The 18,790-nt window shown below is 41.6% G+C and overlaps 1 protein-coding gene and 1 long non-coding RNA gene across 5 annotated transcripts; one reads left to right on the forward strand and one right to left on the reverse strand.

Moving 5' to 3' along the window:
• Positions 1 to 5,893: 5,893 nt before the first annotated feature.
• On the forward strand, positions 5,894 to 8,577 carry LOC124687128. 3 transcript variants are annotated; one of them, XR_006998099.1, is made up of 4 exons: positions 5,894 to 6,001; positions 7,194 to 7,292; positions 8,325 to 8,416; positions 8,509 to 8,577. XR_006998099.1 is itself a non-coding variant. In XM_047220962.1 (4 exons), the coding sequence occupies exons 1-4, from the start codon at positions 6,804 to 6,806 to the stop codon at positions 8,531 to 8,533; spliced, it is 324 nt and encodes a 107-aa protein (XP_047076918.1). In that variant the 5' UTR covers positions 6,338 to 6,803; the 3' UTR covers positions 8,534 to 8,577. The 3 variants fall into 3 exon arrangements, 1 of the variants encoding a protein (XP_047076918.1); XR_006998100.1 differs by lacking the exon at positions 5,894 to 6,001 and adding an exon at positions 6,246 to 6,295; XM_047220962.1 differs by lacking the exon at positions 5,894 to 6,001 and adding an exon at positions 6,338 to 6,911.
• Positions 8,578 to 11,567: 2,990 nt separating this feature from the next.
• On the reverse strand, positions 11,568 to 17,282 carry LOC124692251. 2 transcript variants are annotated; one of them, XR_006999444.1, is made up of 6 exons: positions 17,188 to 17,282; positions 15,131 to 15,271; positions 14,416 to 14,535; positions 13,014 to 13,099; positions 12,748 to 12,928; positions 11,568 to 11,980 (listed from the first exon to the last, which is right to left on the reverse strand). It is a non-coding gene; the product is annotated as an uncharacterized LOC124692251 (long non-coding RNA). The 2 variants fall into 2 exon arrangements; XR_006999443.1 differs by having other exon boundaries at positions 13,014 to 14,535.
• Positions 17,283 to 18,790: the final 1,508 nt, after the last annotated feature.

Genomic DNA, 18,790 nt, shown 5'->3' on the forward strand with positions numbered 1-18,790 from the left:
ATCGAAAACGGAATCCATATGCATCTTCTATTGCGTTTTCAAGCTTGGAGGTTTTACCGGTGTCTCTTTTATAGATAGGTCAATCATTCATCTTATGGTTTTTACTCCGTGGGTGGACAATGATGTTTCTATGCATAAAGTTGTAGGGCTTGTTGTCCTGATTCCAACAAGCCCAAGATCATCGAAATCGGAGTCCGGACGCAAAAGTTATCATGGTTTTTGTAAACCATGTTTTCATATTTGGCCCGGTGGCGCCGGCTGTCTGACCGGCTCGTCCGGCACAGACCGGCTCCCACACCGGTGCCATCCGGACGGTTTCCAGGGGGCTTTCAGGGGCGCCCGGTCCCTGGCCCGGTCGACCGGGTTTCTCGCCGGTCGGCCCGGGTTTCCCGCGGCCCGGCTCGGCCGGGTTTTCCGCCAGCGGCCGGTCGCCGGCCCGGTCGACCGGGTTTTCCGCCAGGCAGCCCGGTCACTGGCCCGGTCTGACCGGGCTTTCCGCCAGGCTGCACGAAAAACTCCCAGATCTGCCCCAAACGGTCATATTTCATTTGGCTATAAAAGGGGCTTCTTCCCCAACGGTTTTCTAGGGTTCTTGAGCATATTTTTGACCACCATTGTTGAACCTCTTGAGCTTGCTTCCTCTCCCTTCCCTCCCATGATTCTTGCTCATTCTTGAGGGATCTAAGAGAGGAGATCTAGATCTACAACCTCCACCAATCCATTTCTCCTCTAAGTGAGGGGAACTCTTGGGATCTAGATCTTGGAGTCTTTTGTTGACTTTCCCCATTGTTCTTCCTCTCCAATCTCATCTTAGCATTTGTTGCTTGGGTGGGATTTGAGTGTGAAGGACTTGAACACCTCTAGTGTTCTTGCTTTGCATCATTGCATAGTGTTGAGCTCTCCACCACGATTAGTTCGAGTGAGAGACCGTGAGCTTGTTACTCTTGGAGGGAGACCTCCTAGTTGGCTTGGCGGTTGGTGCTCCGGTGATCTCTTCAAGAAGATTGTGAAGAGGCCCGGGCTTCTCCTTCGTGGAGCTTGTGAAGTGGTTGTGGAGCTTGCCATCTCCGGAGCGGAGGAAAAGCTAACCATAAGGAAAGGGCCATTATCCTTCGTGGGTGTGGTTCGGAGAATAGGGTGAGCCTTCGTGGCGCGGGGAATCCTTCGTGGGACCTCCACTCCTCCAAACGTGACGTACCTTGTTGCAAAGCAAGGGAACACGGGAATACATCCTCGTCTCCGCGTGCCTCGGTTATTTCTATACCCGAGCTCTCTTTCCTTGTGATAGCCATCGTGCTTGAAGTACATATATCTTGCTATCACTTGTGCTACATATATCTTGTGCCTATCTTGCTTAGCTCTAGTTGCCATTGTTACACTTAGTTGAGCTTAGCATATTTAGGGTTTGTGCTTGTAAACTAAACATTAGTTTAATTCCGCATTCTTACAAGACAAATCCACAAGAGTTTGTAATTGCCTATTCACCCCCCTCTAGGCGACATCTCGATCTTTCAGCCCACCGCGCAGCCGAGCCCTTTGGCTCGTTTGGGCTGCTTTTTTTGGTGGAAAGCCTCCAAAAGCCACACCAAACAGGCCCTTAACCCTAGATTCTTTGTAGAATTAATGTGATAAAAATAACAAGGCAGAGCCTTTTTAAACAAACATTTATTAAAAATCAACCAAAAATGCTTTTGAGTTGATTCCAACTCTCAAAAATCACAATTCATATTGTCTATCTGAATATGTAAAAATATGACATAGTTAATTTATATGATCATGGTCTAGATTAAATAATGGCTATATGGCTATTTCTAGTCCATTCAAATTATCCAAAACTATTTATGAAATCATATGAGAGGTACTCCCTCATTTAAATCCTGTCTCAAGTAACTCAACATGAGGAAGTGACCATGGTCTACTTAATCTCATATTGAATTATTTGGTAATATTAAATTATGATTATGGTAGTGTTAAATTGCATGAGGTATATTACCTCATTTAAATCATTTTCCCAAGTGATGAGTATGAGGTGTTGACCTTGGTCAACATGTGATCATACCTTATTATTTGAGGAAATTAAATCTTAACAAGATTCAGTGAGAGGAAATTATTTCTCCAAAGAATTAAATAGAAACTCTAATCAATATGTGTAATGAGAGGAAATTATTTTTCTTAAAAAGAAAACAAAGTCAACCAACATGTTAACAATGTGGTGATGTTAGAATAGCTTGTGTGAACCAATTGTGTGCTTAGCCTAGCCCTTAAGTTGTTTGGTGATTGTGTACCTCGTATCCTTTATAGACACTAGAACCGATGAGTACCAGGAGGAGGAGGAGGTCTACTTCCAGGGAGAAGAAGACCACTTTGATCAATACACCAACCAAGGCAAGGTAATATTCTTGCAAGTTGCCCTAGGGCAAAGCTCTACAAGAGCAAGGCACCATTACATATTCCTTTATGCTTAATGATCCTATCCCAAATTTTTACTTTACAAGTTTTGACTTTGGTTTATCAAAGTTTACGTTTTGATTCATGATTCACTTGGTCTAGATATGGAGTAGCTCAAGAGCATCAAATTTAGCGTAGAGCAATAAAAACTAGTTAGCACCCCTCATGACTAGTTGCTAGTGCAAAACAAATCAAATTGACTACTCTAGATGGGAACATGTGAAATGAAATGACTTTGAAAGATTTTGAAGGTGAATGTGACTTGAATGACATGATGAATTTGATAAAAACTGATGGTTGGGTTCTGATGCGATACCATTCCAATTATTTAGTACCCCCACAATACCTGATTATGGGTAGGGCTTAACTAGAAGTTTATGCATCTTAGTATTTGTTCCCTCTAAACAAGCGTCATAGGGGTTATGCCGAGGCTGCCTCCGTTGAAAGTGAAATGATGTGAAATGACGTGAAAAAAATGTCCAGCCCAAGCCCTATGCAGTTCCCAGGTTGACGGTTTGTCTTCACTGGGAGGCCAAGCTCATGGGGAGAGGTGCCTATACTAGGATATGTAAGTGAAAGGTTATGGTTGATGATCCGCGTACTGAGTTACGATTATTCGGGGTTATCCCTGACGGATGTAATCAAATGTTGTGGCACAAGAGTACAACCTCTGCAGAGTGTAAACCTATTCGAATAGTCGTGTCCACGGTTACGGACGATTGGAAAGGCCATACTGTTATGTTGTCAGATGTTTTCTTAAAAAGGAATGATGAATTGAGTGGTGAACTTGACTTGAAACACAACTGAGTTGTGGGAATGACACTAATGTTTCCACTTGAGTTAGTTAGCAATTGAAGAGTCTTTTACTAAATGCTTATGAACTAAAATTGGCTTTATGCAAATAAACCTAGAGCTTAGCCTTCCCTTAGTAAAATTGATAGTACTTACATTAATTTTAGTTTGCGAGTACTTTAAAGTACTCATGGCTTTGTCCCTGGCTATTCAAATGGCCAGACTATGAAGAGGAGCACCAGTACCAGGATGACGGACAGCAAGACGTCTATGATAACTAGGACTACTCCTGACGTCAACAGTTGACTGTGGAATAGATGGACCGCAACCGCTACTACGGTACTTCCGCTGTATGTTTTGTAATAGGATCTCTAGATCCACTATGTTGTAAGACTGGATCATGTGATCCTCTATTTGTAAGACGATTATGGTATGTAATGAATGATGTGTTGTGATATCAATCTATTATGTCTCGCAACGGTATAATAGGCATCTGGACTTAAAAATCCGGATGTTGACACAAATGCTGATTGGAGTGAATTACTAATAACCCGATAACTTCTTCTGTGTGAAAACTTGCTTGCAGGTTTTCCGTGTATATCACGATCACAATCACACATCTGAAAAGCTACTGGGATGGGATTTTCCTCTAGCATGGCAGATAAAACCATTTTTGGCAATGAACTATATCACCAACATGAGTGGTAATTTAGTATATCTTTGCAGGATTCAACATTCTTTTGGATCCGAATTTGTGTCCTTGATCGAACTTCATGGTTTTTAGTTTCACAAATTATATTGTTTTTTGACATATACTATTGCTTATTGACATCTATGTATACATTTTTACAACGCAACGCAAGCATAGGAAATGTCACCTCAAGAATAGAAAAGGTGCAGATAAGACCCGAAGCATGTGAGTATCTTTGGACTCATTAGTTTTTCTCTCCTTATTTAATTCTGTATTGGTAGCTAACTTTAATCCAAAGCTAATTTTTAATAATCTTGAATCGTGTATGCAATAAAACTGTGTAACCTGGAAATATAACTTTGGATTATATTTGTGACATACTAACTTAAAACTGTGTTGATATTGTCAATCTTCCAAGTATGCATACAGTTGGTGTTTTTTCCATGATTACTCTTCGCCAGCTATATTGGCAACATATATTAATTAAAGTGTGGGGTTAATTAAGTTTATCTTTGCTTGCACAATTTGTTTTTATCAAGCATGGATAATACAGCTAATAAAAAGGCACGGAAGGAACAGTTACTAACCCGTATGATGATAGTTAAACATATAACCTTTAATGAAGATTGAACTGTAGCATAATTTTCTCCACAAGTTTCTTTTGTGTTACGTTGCAGTTAAAAAAAATCATGTTATTTGCAGGAAGTGAATCTAAAAAGCGCCAATATTGTGGAGCATCCAGGTAAAATCATCTAATAACTGCCATTTGAATGAGACATTCCCTTATTTTATTATGACTGTAATTATTTTATGTTTTGTTCAGATATGTAATGAAGGCCGTCAAACAACTCTGGTAGAGATACTGCAAATCTTGTTTATAGTATGTGAAAATTTCAAATTGCCCGTAGTTCAACCTTGGGTGCCGCAAACACCAGAGTTTACAGTCACATGGTGGTGGTGTGAAGAAGAGTTGCTCAAGCTTCATGTAAGTTGTATGGAAGAGGCATGCGTCTCAACCAGTGATGTTGCCTTTCACGTTACTGATGCTTACATGTGGGGCTTTAGAGATGTCTGTTAAGCCCACCACCTACAAAAGGAGCAAGGAGATCCTGGAAAGGTATCCACTCACACCGACCATGATTTTTTTAAAGATGTTTTTAGATTCACGAAGATGGATTACCTCTTGTACACTGTTCTCACATTTTTGTATTAGCTGGCTGATTCTCGACATGCTTGTAAAATGCTTATACTGGAGATGATGATTATATATTAGAGTTTTTCCTGCCACCTGGTTACATAGAACCTAATGAACAGGATTTCCATCATAGATCGGTTGAGATAACATCTTCGTAGTTTACAGGTAGCCAGTGATGAAGGTTTGGATGAAGCTTATCTTCAAGTTGATCATGTTACTCTAATTCATAGTGAAGAAACGAAGGATACATTTCATACATTAAATGAGAGTGATATGCATGGAGGAATCGAAGAGTCCGATAAGACGAACAATAGGAGAAGGAGATGAACATTGGAGGCACCAGAAGACAAAAGGAGAACTTGGAGTTACTAAATTCAGGTTCATCTCTACTACTTATAAAGGCACGAAGTGCCGTAGGAAAATTGAATCTAACCCGTCCATCTACATGCATCACACGGTCTAAAATCGTCTGTTCTCCCCACACCCCGATCCCTTCCATCCCGCCCGCATCGCACGCACTTGCCATCCTTTCTAAGAATCGCAGAAACACCGGGCCGACAGTTCTCGCCTCTTCGTTCCTCGCGAGATCTCCTCCTCCTGGTTGCTGCCGCCGAAGATACAATCTCCGCCTTCAATCACCGCCGCCCATAGTGCTCGGACCACCGCGCAATCGTGCTCCTCGGCGCCTCTTCCTCGCCAACCCTCACGCCTCGCCGGCAGGTCGACTGTCAGCGCTCCTCATCGCCCGCCACGCTCCCCGCCGGCAGGTCGATTGGTCTGGAACTCTGGATGCGGCCGCTGCCCCACTCACCGAGTTTTCTTCAGCTTCCCTGGGAGGCGTTGCCTCACGAAGCTAAGACAGTTGCAGGAGCAAGGTTAGCCCGCATATTTTTAATTTATTTCCATGTCGTCCTGCATTCACGCCGCCGCCTGTCCCCAACGCTGCACTGCCCTGCGCCCAAGCAGCCGCCCGTCCCCGATGTCGCGCCTTCCATCCCTAACTCCCCGTCCCCGTCGATGCCCGTTCCCAAATCAAGGCGCCCGTCTCCGTCACCGCGCGCCCCAAACTCCGCGGCGCTGACCGTCCCAAACATGGTCGCCATGCCCCCACGCCGCCGCCTTCTCTCTGCACTGCAGGCCGTATCGGCGTCTCCCACGCCTCCGTACAGGTTCGTACAGGTTTTTTTTTGCGGGGAGTTTTCCCGTACAGGTTGGGGTATTCAGCTGTCCGTAAATGCAAGAAAGTGCCATCAACAAAGATTCGGGAAAGAAGGAATTGTGTGGATCTGGGCAAGCTTCCATAATTAAATAATATGATCCTCTCTCATAGTCATAGTAGTATCAAGTGTCATTTTCAAGAAACCAGGTCTTAATGTCTTATGTTATGCTTATCTTAGTTCTCCTTCTGGCTATTCTAGCCCATCTTGGTGACTCGGTCTAGAGTTATATACAAGTTTTAATATAGTTATTGTGACTTTCGAATGGGATTTGTAGCTAGACAAGTATATGTTCTTCCTTGTATGGTCTGCATTTTTAGAACTTCTACTGTTAATACTGTCTTTTGTTTTAACTTGTTAGTGCATGGGCCGAATTAAACTCATGCATCTTGCAACACAATCTAATGCTTGACTGGTTTTCTAGCTTTCTTCCCCAAAATTGCATGCTGTCTAATCAAGTATGTCCTTTGTTCAATTGGTGACGACTTCATCAGTTTGTGTGCTTCTGTTAGAGACGACCAAGGCCAATGTGTACAGTACAACCATTGCAAGAAGGAAATGGTGCTGGGTCCGTGTGTATGATATGATTTTTTACTGTTATATTTGATTTTCTTTCAGTCCAGACTCATCTGTTATACTTTAGCTCTTCAGACTTAACCTGAAAAGATCCGCAAGAAATCAACTCAGAAATGGGTGTTTGGCTTAGTAGATAAAAGAGAGTAACAATGTAGCAGGCATATTAAAAGTATTAGCAGGCATATTGACCAATATTGTTGATGCAACTTTGCTGAAAGCATGATATTTCAGCTATATTGTTTCTATAACAAAGGTCGATTTTTTTTGGTACAAGTGTCCAACGGAGGGGATCAGTGGTAAGAGTCGGTTACCTATGTTGAAGAACTCAAGCCTCGAGGATGATCTGAACGTTGTACAGTGGAGGGGATCAGTGGTAAGAGTCATTTACATATGTATCATAGTCTGCATAACACATAATCCTCCATTTCCTTCCATTTCAGTAGGTAGGATTGGTTGGTATTAGTAGTGTGATTTCGTTAGATAAGCTGCAATTTAGTTAGAGTGATTTTCCATTGATTTCCACTAAGTATATATCACATAGCACGCATACACTTGCCAATGCATTTGATTATAAGCATTTTGGTATTTTATTGGTCAAGTGATGCTGGAGGAGATGATTCCAGTGAAAATAATAAAAGATGATGCCCCATTTTCTTTAGCATGGTTTCAAGTTTGAACTTCCTCACTAGATCGCATGTTTTGATTTGTTTATTTTGCAACATCTGTTGTTACACTGATAGAATTATTATCCAGGACAAACCGCATGGAACATCAGAGTGTGTTTGGATATAATTTTCGGATCTGCTACCATTGTTAACCCACTTTTCTTCTCTGTTTTCTAAAATGCAATGTTGTCAACCTGAAGCTGTTATACTATGTATAAGCCGCTTAGCATTTACTTCTATGTGCTAATTCGATTCAGAAGATATCTTCTACAAGTACTCCAAGAGTAGGTTTTCCTTTGCGCTATTTAACTTTTTGTACTCCAAGAGTAGAAGTCGAAGATTGATGTTTTCCATATGTTTCAGCCCATGTGTGGAATCAAATGACTTAACCCCAGTCACTGGTGCAAAAGATATAACATTGCGGTGTTATTCTTATTACCTACGATTTTACACTTATCCCAGACCATATAACATTGTCTTCTTGCATATATAAAGTCCCTGGTCTATATAATGTTTTACACTGACAATCTTCCTCGAGAATTATGGATTGTCTTGGTTGGGCACTTGGCAAGACGCAGCACGATCTGCTCTCCAAACTAATGACCAACCTCTAGGTTGCTCAAATGTGATTTATCTGTGATCAACACTATGATATTGTTTATACTTGATAGATCAGAAGTGCAGCATGCATCTGCTACTGATTATTTTATCCCACTTTAGTTGATTGATGTCATTTCCAGGAAGAAGAACCCGACAACTTGAAAATCAATCGTGATGGTTTCTTTCATGAAGAGAGTTGCAGTTTATGCAGCTTGTGTTCTTTTCAGACAAGGTAATGCACTTCACCATATTGAATAATTCTTAGGATGCAAATTACATTAGAGTTCTAGAGGCACTTCTTTATGTGTTCCAACTCTTTTGAAGTTACAAGGATGGGTTGATGGCTTGATGCTACGAATTGTTTGGGTCGACACGGTCTTTCATCGCCATAAGCCACAAACAAACTCATATTTATAACAGGCTGAGTTATTTTTATTTTGGTTTTTTGATAATTTAGAAACAAAGTGGATTCGAAATTGTAAATGATTTTGCCTATGCCACTGTATTAGGCGCGGGCGGGGAAGACAAAAACTTGCTTGACTGCTTACCCCTTGGGTTTATTTGTTACCCATTTGTGAGTATATTTGCTGCGCCTTATTTAATCATTTATTAACAACAGTGCCCACTGGATGAAAAATTGACAACGTTTAGTTATCTTTGTTTATTGTCTTGGGAGTTGCTAGCATTTATAGTGAGTATTGAGCAAGTTTGTTGCCCAGTGACACGATTGTTTGAGAGAAGACACAAGATTTGAGTATTCAAAGCTTTCACGATCTGGCCATCCTTGTAAGAAATAATTTGTTAAATCAAAGCACGGTTATTTTAATAATACTTTAACAGTTAGGTTTATGCATAAACATGTTCTGAAATTATTGTTGTAATGAGGCTATTCATATGAGATTATGAAAGCATCCTTGCAACGAGCATTGTATTCATATGAGTTCACCTGTTGCCATTCTGTAAGGTTGAAACATAGTTCTTAGTATAAACACCGTGTAGGTTTGCTGAATGTTCTTATTACATCAGCCATTTATAGGTTGTGTGTTCTTTGATTGTTTGATTCTTCCACATTTTGGTTTGTGTCTAGATAGAGAACGTGCGTTGCACGTGCAGACTTACTAGTTATACAAAGTGACAATGTAGACAAATATTTTGTATATACTAACACAAAAGAAAAGAATATTTTGTATAAATTCAGGTTCTAGTATAAAGTCAATATACACTTCAATTTCCATATTCAGGGCTTTTCAGTCATAGGATATCAAGAAAAGAATATACCAACTTCCGTCGGGAAAATTCTTTTGTTTTTTTTAGAATGATGAGCAATATTGTTTGTAGCTGAATCAATAAACAAATACTGTTCCGCTTGTGCCAAATATAAGAGTGGTTCAGAAAAAAGAAGTGACCAGAACCATGATTGATGTTCTTACTAATGATGTGTATACAATTTTACTCAAGCTTGCTATGCTCATATTGTCAATCGTATATTATATGTGGTACTTGGGACAAAATCTTGAGAAACAACAGTTTTTGATTTTATACTAGACTACATCATGTAGTCTACATGTAACTAGAGTAACTGGAGTGGAGTTTTAAATTTCTTTTTCTTCCATGGTCAAAGAAAGAAGACATGGGTTGGGGAAAGGAACCCCTTGTGCATTTGGCGATCAAAATAAAGAAAATACAAGTTTGTGGCAATGTCCTGGAGCTAGATTATGTCATCGTTGAATAAAAAAAATATTTCAGTTGATACATGTATGTGCGTATTTTTTTCTGCTGCTGTGTTGTGTATTTATGTATAAGATAAAATTGTTGAGCCGTTGCTATATATGCATATGAAGTTCAGCAATCAATTTTTATCAAATTACATTTTAAGAAAAAAAGAAACATTGTTTTTGTAATAATATGTGGCTCTCTTTTTATACATAAATTTTTACGTGTATATTATTTGCATACTGCGATAAAAACTAGCAACCGTAGCAACGCACGGGCATTCAACTAGTTATCTTATATATTTATATACGAACCTGTACGCGTAGAAATATACAATATACGAAAAATATTTTGAAATTATATAAATACCGTAAACCCTAACACAACAAAATGAACTCTCTGCCGCAGCACAGAAAGTGTCGAAATTTCTTTCGCGGAAGAGACTATTTAGTCGCGGTCCATTTTACGAGCCGGGACTAAAGGGGTTGGCCCCAGCCCACTCCGCGGCACCCACGTGGAGGGCCATTGGTCCCGGCTGGTAACCGGACCGGGACTAAAGGTTCCACCTCTAGTCCCGCCTGAGTAGTCGCGGTTGGCCAACCGGGACCAAAGGTACGGTGCGGGACAGAAGAGCATATCTCCACGGATCGCTTATTGTTGGTATAAAAAGCTTTTTATGCAACTATAATACAGTATATTTTTTGATATAATACGGCATTTGTAGCACTTGATAGTTATCAGATAAAAAAATACGCATTCGCGTTTTTACTAAATACTCCTAACTTATTTCTATTTATGTCTGGTCTGACTATAAAAAAAATTATGTCTGGTCTCTCAAAAAAAATACGCATCCATGTTTATTTACGAACTACGCATCCATGTACATTACTACGGTAGTATTTATGTCTGGTTTCTCATAAACCACCAATTACTAGACTTTCCGGTTCCGTTCAAGCAGAGGCCGTTAGGGGTGCACGCCGGTGAGAACTCGGGGAGGGAGCAGCCGGCGATCCGAGCTTCCGGCGATCACGCGGAGCCACCTCATCGACATCCCAGCACCGACCACCGAGCGCGCAACCACCGGAGAGGTAGGTGCCTTCGCCCGCCCGCCCGCCCCCGCCCATTCCGTGGTTGTTCCCGCGCGATCCGGCTAGGGTTTCCCGCGCTCGAAGCATGGCTTGCCATCGCGCGCCTAGTACGGCTTGCGATCGGGCGGGTACGAATGAAATTTGGGCCGCCGGTTTCCTAGCCGCGCGACGGTTTCGGGGACGGGGCCGCTAATTGGGGCCGCCAATTTTTCCACGACGGTTTCGAGATGTAGATCTGATCCAAGGGTGCTCGATGGATACGAGATTTGCTTTGTGCGAGGTTTCAGGAAATCCGTATCTACGACTACTTTCGTTTCACCAAATCTTGATGCAATTTGTTTATTCCCCATCTCTCAGTGATTCAGTTCAGTTCGGGACGGTTAATAGATGCAAACAAAAGTAATTCCCCAATTTGTTTATCCCCCATCCTGTCAGTAATTTCGATCCAAATTGGAGATGCTAAAAGGGGTGTATAAGTTTATTCCCCAAATGTATGCGATTTCGCTGCTAGCTGAGGCAGATTATATGCGCAATTTTGTATAGGCACTGATATATCAGTTCAAATCTCAAAATTCGGTACAATAAACAATCCTGCTCCTTTTACATGTTCAAATCTCAAATTCGGTACAATAAACAATCATGTACTGCTCATTTTACATGTTCAAATATCAAATTCAGTACAATAAACAATCGTGTACTGCTACTTTTACATGTTCAAATCTGCTGTACAAAGACATAATCTCGAAATACCTGGTAAATTGCTACATTGCTACAGCACATTCTATTTGTTCGTCAATTCAATCATACTGTGAACAGGAAGTGGAAGATGGCGAGGCGCGAGTACCCGATCTCGTGCCGCAGGCACAGGCTTGAGGGGATGTTCTCCCACGCCCAGTTTGAGGCCCATCGCCTCGAACATGCTCAGGAGGAAGCACTTGCCCGCGAAAAGGACAAGCAGCAGAAAGAGGCTGCAGCGAAGAAGAGGGCCGACCGTGCTGCCAAAGATTCACGCAACGCAAAGAAGATGAGCAAGAAGAAGGGCCAAGCCAAGCAGAACGGGCCAAGCAAAAAGTAATAATCTTGTAAGTGAAGGAACGAACAAAAAAATAACACATCTTCAAAAGCTGAAATGAATCTAACAACTACATATTTTGCAGGGAGTACAGTCAGCATGTTAGAAGCTCATAAACAAGCAGATGTTTCATTTCAGAAAGAAAAATGACAGGGTTTGTACTGCCTGCACAGAAACTATAATGGATTCTGCACTATGCGATGTGAACTATATCGTCATGTATGGCCAAAACTGGTAAATGTACATTCGTATCTTCACTATGCCTATGGATTTTCCACTATGCGTATGTGCACTAATACTGCCATTTTTAAAGTTTTTCAATACTGATATACATGGTTATGTGCACTATACCTATGAATTCTGAACTATGTATGTGTGCACTATGCCAATGAATTCCATGTTGATTCTGCACTATGTGATGTGAATTATACTGTCATGCATGGGCAAAACTGGTAACTGTATAATCGTATCTTCACTATGCCTATGGATTTTGCACTATGCATATGTGCACTAATATTGTCATTATGTAAGATTTTCCATACTGATGCATGGTTATGTGCACTATGCCTATGAATTCTTATGTCTATGTTCACGCCACTACTACAGTACTACTACTGTCAATATTGATATTTCCATATTGATGTGTAATATATTGCATAGTAAGATCTGAAGAGTTTGTAGGTGACCAACCTGTAGTGGAGACTGCTTTTAGTGTGGCATCAGTCGTTGCCTGCCAAGGAATTGGGATATTGCATAGTAAGATCTGAAGAGTTTGTAGGTGACCAACCTGTAGTGGAGACTGCTTTTAGTGTGGCATCAGTCGTTGCCTGTCAAGGAATTGGGATATTGCATAGTATATACTGTTGGCACTCTGCCATGGTGAAAAAGGAAACAAGAAACTTATATTTCCGCAAACCTTCATTCTAATCAAACAAAGATTTCATAGAGAATCTTACCAGTGCCTAACAAAATCTGTATCCCACCCCACATGGACAGACAAGGTTCTTCACCCCTTAGTGGAAAATAGACTTATCAAATGACCCTGCAGAATGAACAATTAGCAGTCTTGTCTATGTGGCAATAAGAAAATAATATTGGCAGCAAAACTGGAATCACATTTCATAATCAATCAAAACTAACTAGGAACTAGAGTAAGACTGACGAGCAAAACAATTACATTACATTACATGTACTAACTAGGAACTAGGAACCTTCAACAGAACGGCCAATTGGCAGTGCATCACTATCACAGCACCACCCCAGAAATCCAGCAGAGAGGACCGCCAGCACAGCCTCCCAAGAGAAGTCAAGACTACAGCAGAAACTATGATCTTCCACATAGTATAATATAGTGTATTACCATTTAGAACATGGAAGGTACTCCTGAAAAAAATAGTATCCAGATTCTTGACACTCCTCATTTGAGATAGATAAACTACTAGCATTCATTTAGATAAACTACAACTCCCCCGTCCCAAAATATAAGGCCTCCAAGGATAACTCAAAAGTCAACGTTTTCTAAGTTTCACCAAGTTATATACACAAAAATATGAACAATTACAATACTGAATCAATATCAATAGATTCATCATGAAGTATATTTTTTCCTAAATATTTTTGACTAATCCTTGGGCGTCTTACATTTTGGGATGGAGGGAGAGTAGCATTCAACGGTCAGATTTTATTAACCAAAAGAAACAAATGAACTTGAGGGTACCATAAGCAAACACTCACCCAGCTACACGAAACCTAAAAACAGTAAGTCTAAATGAGATTCTAAACTTCAGATTAGGTGCTACTGTGTTTTCAGGGATTGGATATTCAGTTATACACTTGTTAAAACACTACTAAAATATATTTGTCCACATGGTGTGATATAATGCATTAATCTGACTCATCATCTCTGTGAGGGCGTCACAGAGAAGAACTAGTAGCACAGCAATGTGAACTATTTACTGAACACAAGAAGCCAAGACTAGACTACAGCAGAAACTAATGATTGTCTACATGGTTTAATAGAATGGAATACATCAGAGTTGGCACACCTGTGTCCATCACCATAGAGAACCAAAAATTATCAATGATTTGAGTGACACAGGCGGTCAAGCAAATAACTCCATCAAATACACAACTCACAACACTTTATCTCTGTAGCAGAAGTCACGGGGCGAAGGAAGAAAAAAAGAGAGACAAATGCATCGTGTTGTCCCCACTGTTTAATAGACATGTAATGAGCTCCTCATGACAGAGAACCACCAACACAAGTGAGCAGTAAAAAATACAAGCAAGACAAACAATTGCATCACATGGGAAGCCAAAACAGCACAACATTATGAGTACAAGACAGTGGGGATGGACCTCGCTGGTGTAGTTGTTATTGTCCGTGGCATCCAAGTGGAGGAAGTGGACTTGATCCAACTGCCCATTATTCAGCTCAAAGGGACACTCGATATTCAATACAAGTACCAGCAAGAAATTCTGTGATGACAGATGAAAAGAAAAATTAGAAAAGAACACTACTCGTTAAATCAAGTCTCAAACAAAGTACTGATGTATCTAGAAATACTAGTGGTACTGCCTTGTGTTGCGGTTGAATCGATTCAATTAGGAACAAAGCAAAAATATACATGGTAATCCTGGATTGTTTGTTTACGCACTTGCATGTGATAAACAAGCATGTAGTGTAGATTCTATCCATGACCCGAGGACATTAACCTAGCTGCTGCCAACTGAGGGACGGGCCTGAGCTAAGATTATCATCAATCTAGAAGAAAGAAGGTAATCCTGAACAAATCTGGATTCTTGCTTCACACTCCATGTTTAAATAGATAGATAATCTAGTATTGTTCATGTAGAATACAGCATACACCTAAGCATCAACAGTACTCCCATTCATTTCCCAAAAGAGAAGGGTACCAAAAGCAATCACTCAACCTTTTAGCCACACACAAGCAAGTTAAAAAAATTGTAAAATTGGTGAGATCGAAATCAGATTTAGCCTGTGCACCAAACAAGGATTTGTGTTGCACAATGAGCAGCCAAGAAAATCATCAGGGGAGGCAGCAGGAGGCACCTGCAGGTCGAAGTCGTTCTTGTCCATTCCCGGCGGCGTTGACAAGTGGAGAGCAAGTCGTTCTGGTGGGCCCTCCTGACCCATCCTCCTTGCCACCCGCGACACCTAGGGTTGTGCCACCACCACACCCAACCAACAACCCTGAAGAAAAGGCGAGTTAAGATGGGGTTTTCACAGTACACACAAAAGAGAAACCATGGTTTTGAAAGCATCCCTAAGGCGTCGCCTCGCCTAGGCGTCAAGGCGCCTCCCCTCCGCCTTGAAAAATCGACCGCTTTAGGCGCCTAGGCTTCTAAAGCGCCCACCTAGGCATCACTTAGGCGCCAGAGCGCCCCCAAACCACACTAAGACGCCTTAACGCTTTTAAAACCATGAGAGGAACACAGCATCAGCAAAGGAGAACCAGATGGCTACAAATAATGAGTAGTGTCGTTCATTTAGCACTAAGATAGATTCTTGCCACTTCTCATTTACTTGATAGATAAACAATTGCCGTTCATTTAGCACTAAGAATAACATTAGATACCACATGATTTTTATCAAATATACATACTGGGATCATGGTCTTCAAGGCGGTAGGCGTCCTAAGGCAGATGGGGGGCGCACCAACACCTAAGCATCGATTAAGCAGACTCTAAGTGCCTAAAGCGGTCAATTTTCCAAAGCAGAGGGGGTGCCTTAGCACTTAAGCATCGCCTAACGACGCCTTAAAAACCAGGACAAGGGATCAGAGAACACCAGCATGATATTTATGTAAACATGGAAGCAATTAAATCCAATCACTTGTAAGAGCATCTCCAACAATCGCGCTAAATTTTGTCGCTGTAAAAGCACTTTGCAGCACGCTCGATCCGTGTTTCACGCGTGAGCTTTGTACCGCACACTCTTTCCGGCGCGGTAGATATAGTGCACGAGATAGCGCTTTTGCAGCGCGTTCCACTTTACAGCACCGGTTGCAGCATCTGTTGGAGCATCAGTTTACGCCCCTCGCGTGCTAAACTAGTCACTTTTTTAGATACAGCGCCTGTTGGAGATGCTCTAAACAATTGCAAGATCAGCACTTGTGTCTTAAATGCTATTACATCCGCTCAAAAGTGTAAGCCTTTATAGCTTTCTATAAAAAGCTAAAAAAATGCTTACATTTCAGAACAGAGGTAGTAACAGTTAAGGACTACTAAACAATTACTTTGAAACTGAAATAAGTCAAAGAGGAACAGAGTCCGTCGGGGGAGGCACTAGTAAAGCGCATGACTAGTAGACCAATAAAACCTTCAGGCCATGGGGATTAGACGTCTACAGCAAATTTGAGCAATGACAAACCATGAAAAGCTACAGAAGCACAAAATAGCAATGATTTTGGTACCACAAAATAGCATGTCAGAAATATTTCTCGGACGAGCTCATCATCATTGCTCAACCATGTCTTGAAAAGTACATGCTCACATACAAATGGAAAAGCATATTGGGATCAAACAAAAGCTTGGCCACTACCTACATATTGAATCTTCAAAATATAGAAAGGCGCAAGTTCCGGTGCAAATGAATGCTCAACTATGGTGTATATGTATATGAACAGTACTGTGTACCACAGCAAGTGGAAAATCATCCAAGTACAGTGGCATATCAAACTCTAAGTGTGAAGGCTGAAACACAATTTGTCATCATAACAAATCGAATTTATTTCAGTGATCTATGAATTTTGATATGAACAAGACCTAAGCCAAAGCTTAATTGGGTGCCAGAGAAGAATTAGCAAAAGGATGGTAGTAAGGCCAGTGAGAGGAGTGGCTGGGGTGCATATCTCAATCCTACCGTAAACAGCCCGACCATGGCCACTGGGGACAGGGGAGACGGCCATCGATCAAACCGCAATCCCCTGCGCATAAAAAAGCAATCTTTACCGATGAAACAGGCAGGGAGACGACGAATTGGAAGAAAGGCAGCCCCAATTCGGCAGATCTACGGTCCAATCTGACAGGGAACACGGTTTCGTGTAGACGAAGATCTACCTAGAGGAAACCCATGGGGTCTGAGCGATTACTGGATAAAGGCGTCACCTTTTACGGAGATCCGGCACGGGAGGGCTTCGCCCGGCCCTGGCTCCCGCCTGGGCGCAGATCTGCCGATTTGCCGAACCGCCTGCGCAAATCAGCGATTGTGAGTAAAGATGAGACATAGAGGGGGGGAAGTTGGCAATTTGTATGGGTAGGATGGCCTTGCCTGGTGCCTGCTGGTGGTGGTGGCCTCGGGGAGGCCATGGCGCGGCGGCGATGCGGTGAGGCGCAGGAGAGGATTTGGGATTGTGGTGATAGGTTTGGGCGAGGAGACGGGGAAAGTCTCGCGATGGCAGGGGCGACCAAGTGGGGGATCGTGTGCGGTTTCCTTCGCTACATGCGGAGGCGTGACTAGCCAACCGGGTCCAGGTCCTCCACGCGTGCCCGTTTCTAACTTGTGGGTTTTTTTTTTTTTAGATAACTAACTTGTGGTCTTTTTTTTTTTTTTTTTAGGGGACTAACTTGTGGTCTTGGTCACCCAGCCATAATCCCACTCGAGTCACCCAGCCGTACGATCCAAAGTGTCCGAGTCAAGCCCCGTAACACGCCTATCCGGTCGGGTGGACCGTCCAGTTTCTTATTCTGAAAATCTATAACTTGTTGAGAATCTACAGATTTTGATAAATTCTCCGCAGTACCCAAGGTCATTTTTCAAAATCGTCCTATGTTTTCGTGTCTTCTTTTGCATACATTGGTATGTTGTGTTCTCGTAGTTTGAGGCAAGTCATGTGAAATACAAATTGTGATCATGTTTTCGTGTCTTGTTTTGCAACCATGGTTGTTTGTTTTATATCAAAATAAGTGTTGCGTTATTTATTTATTTTGTAAAACACGTGCTCACACATACTTTCCATTAGTTGATGTATGTATACATCGTTTCACCTCTAAGATGGTGAGTATGTAACATTCCACTTTGTTTGCATGCATGTGAGTGAACATATGGATTTTGCCATTGTCGGTCTTATGTGAGTGTTCGAAATAAAAAAAATTTAAAGACCACGATGAAGCGCCACACATTTTTTATGATAAGGCTGCAAGTGATCCAACTTTTGTATTTCTTCATCCCGTTCCCATTGTCACTTTATTCTCGTATTTGGACATCGATCTCGTAGGTTGCTTCGTAAACACATGAATTCGTGTAAAAAACACCATGGTTGAAGCATGTGTTGTCATGAAGGTAACGGGCGTGAACTCTGTTTGTGAAGTTGTCAAAAGATAAGAGTGGCATTTTTCAAAATTATTCGGTTGGTTCTTATGGTAAAATGCATACATCCACTACATGGACCCTTTTTTTCGTTGACCTTGGACGGCCCAAGCCTTTCTCACATTCTATCATGGGTGGTGTCGACCTCCCGTAGATATCACCACATTCTCAAGCCTCCTCCTTGTAACATCTTCACACGGTTTATTCTCTGGATACTTCATGCCTCTCTTCTATTTTCAACATACTCACCGTTTAATGGACCTCCCACAAAATTTCACATCTCTCTCTCATAGGTCACCACACTCTCAAGCCTCCTCATCTTCACATAGTTTGCTCTCTCGATACTTTATGCCCCTCTTCGTTTCAACATACTCATTATTTAATGGACCTCCCTAGAAAATG

This window comes from Lolium rigidum, chromosome 2 (assembly GCF_022539505.1).
Source record: "Lolium rigidum isolate FL_2022 chromosome 2, APGP_CSIRO_Lrig_0.1, whole genome shotgun sequence".
In the NCBI taxonomy this organism is placed as follows: domain Eukaryota; kingdom Viridiplantae; phylum Streptophyta; class Magnoliopsida; order Poales; family Poaceae; genus Lolium; species Lolium rigidum.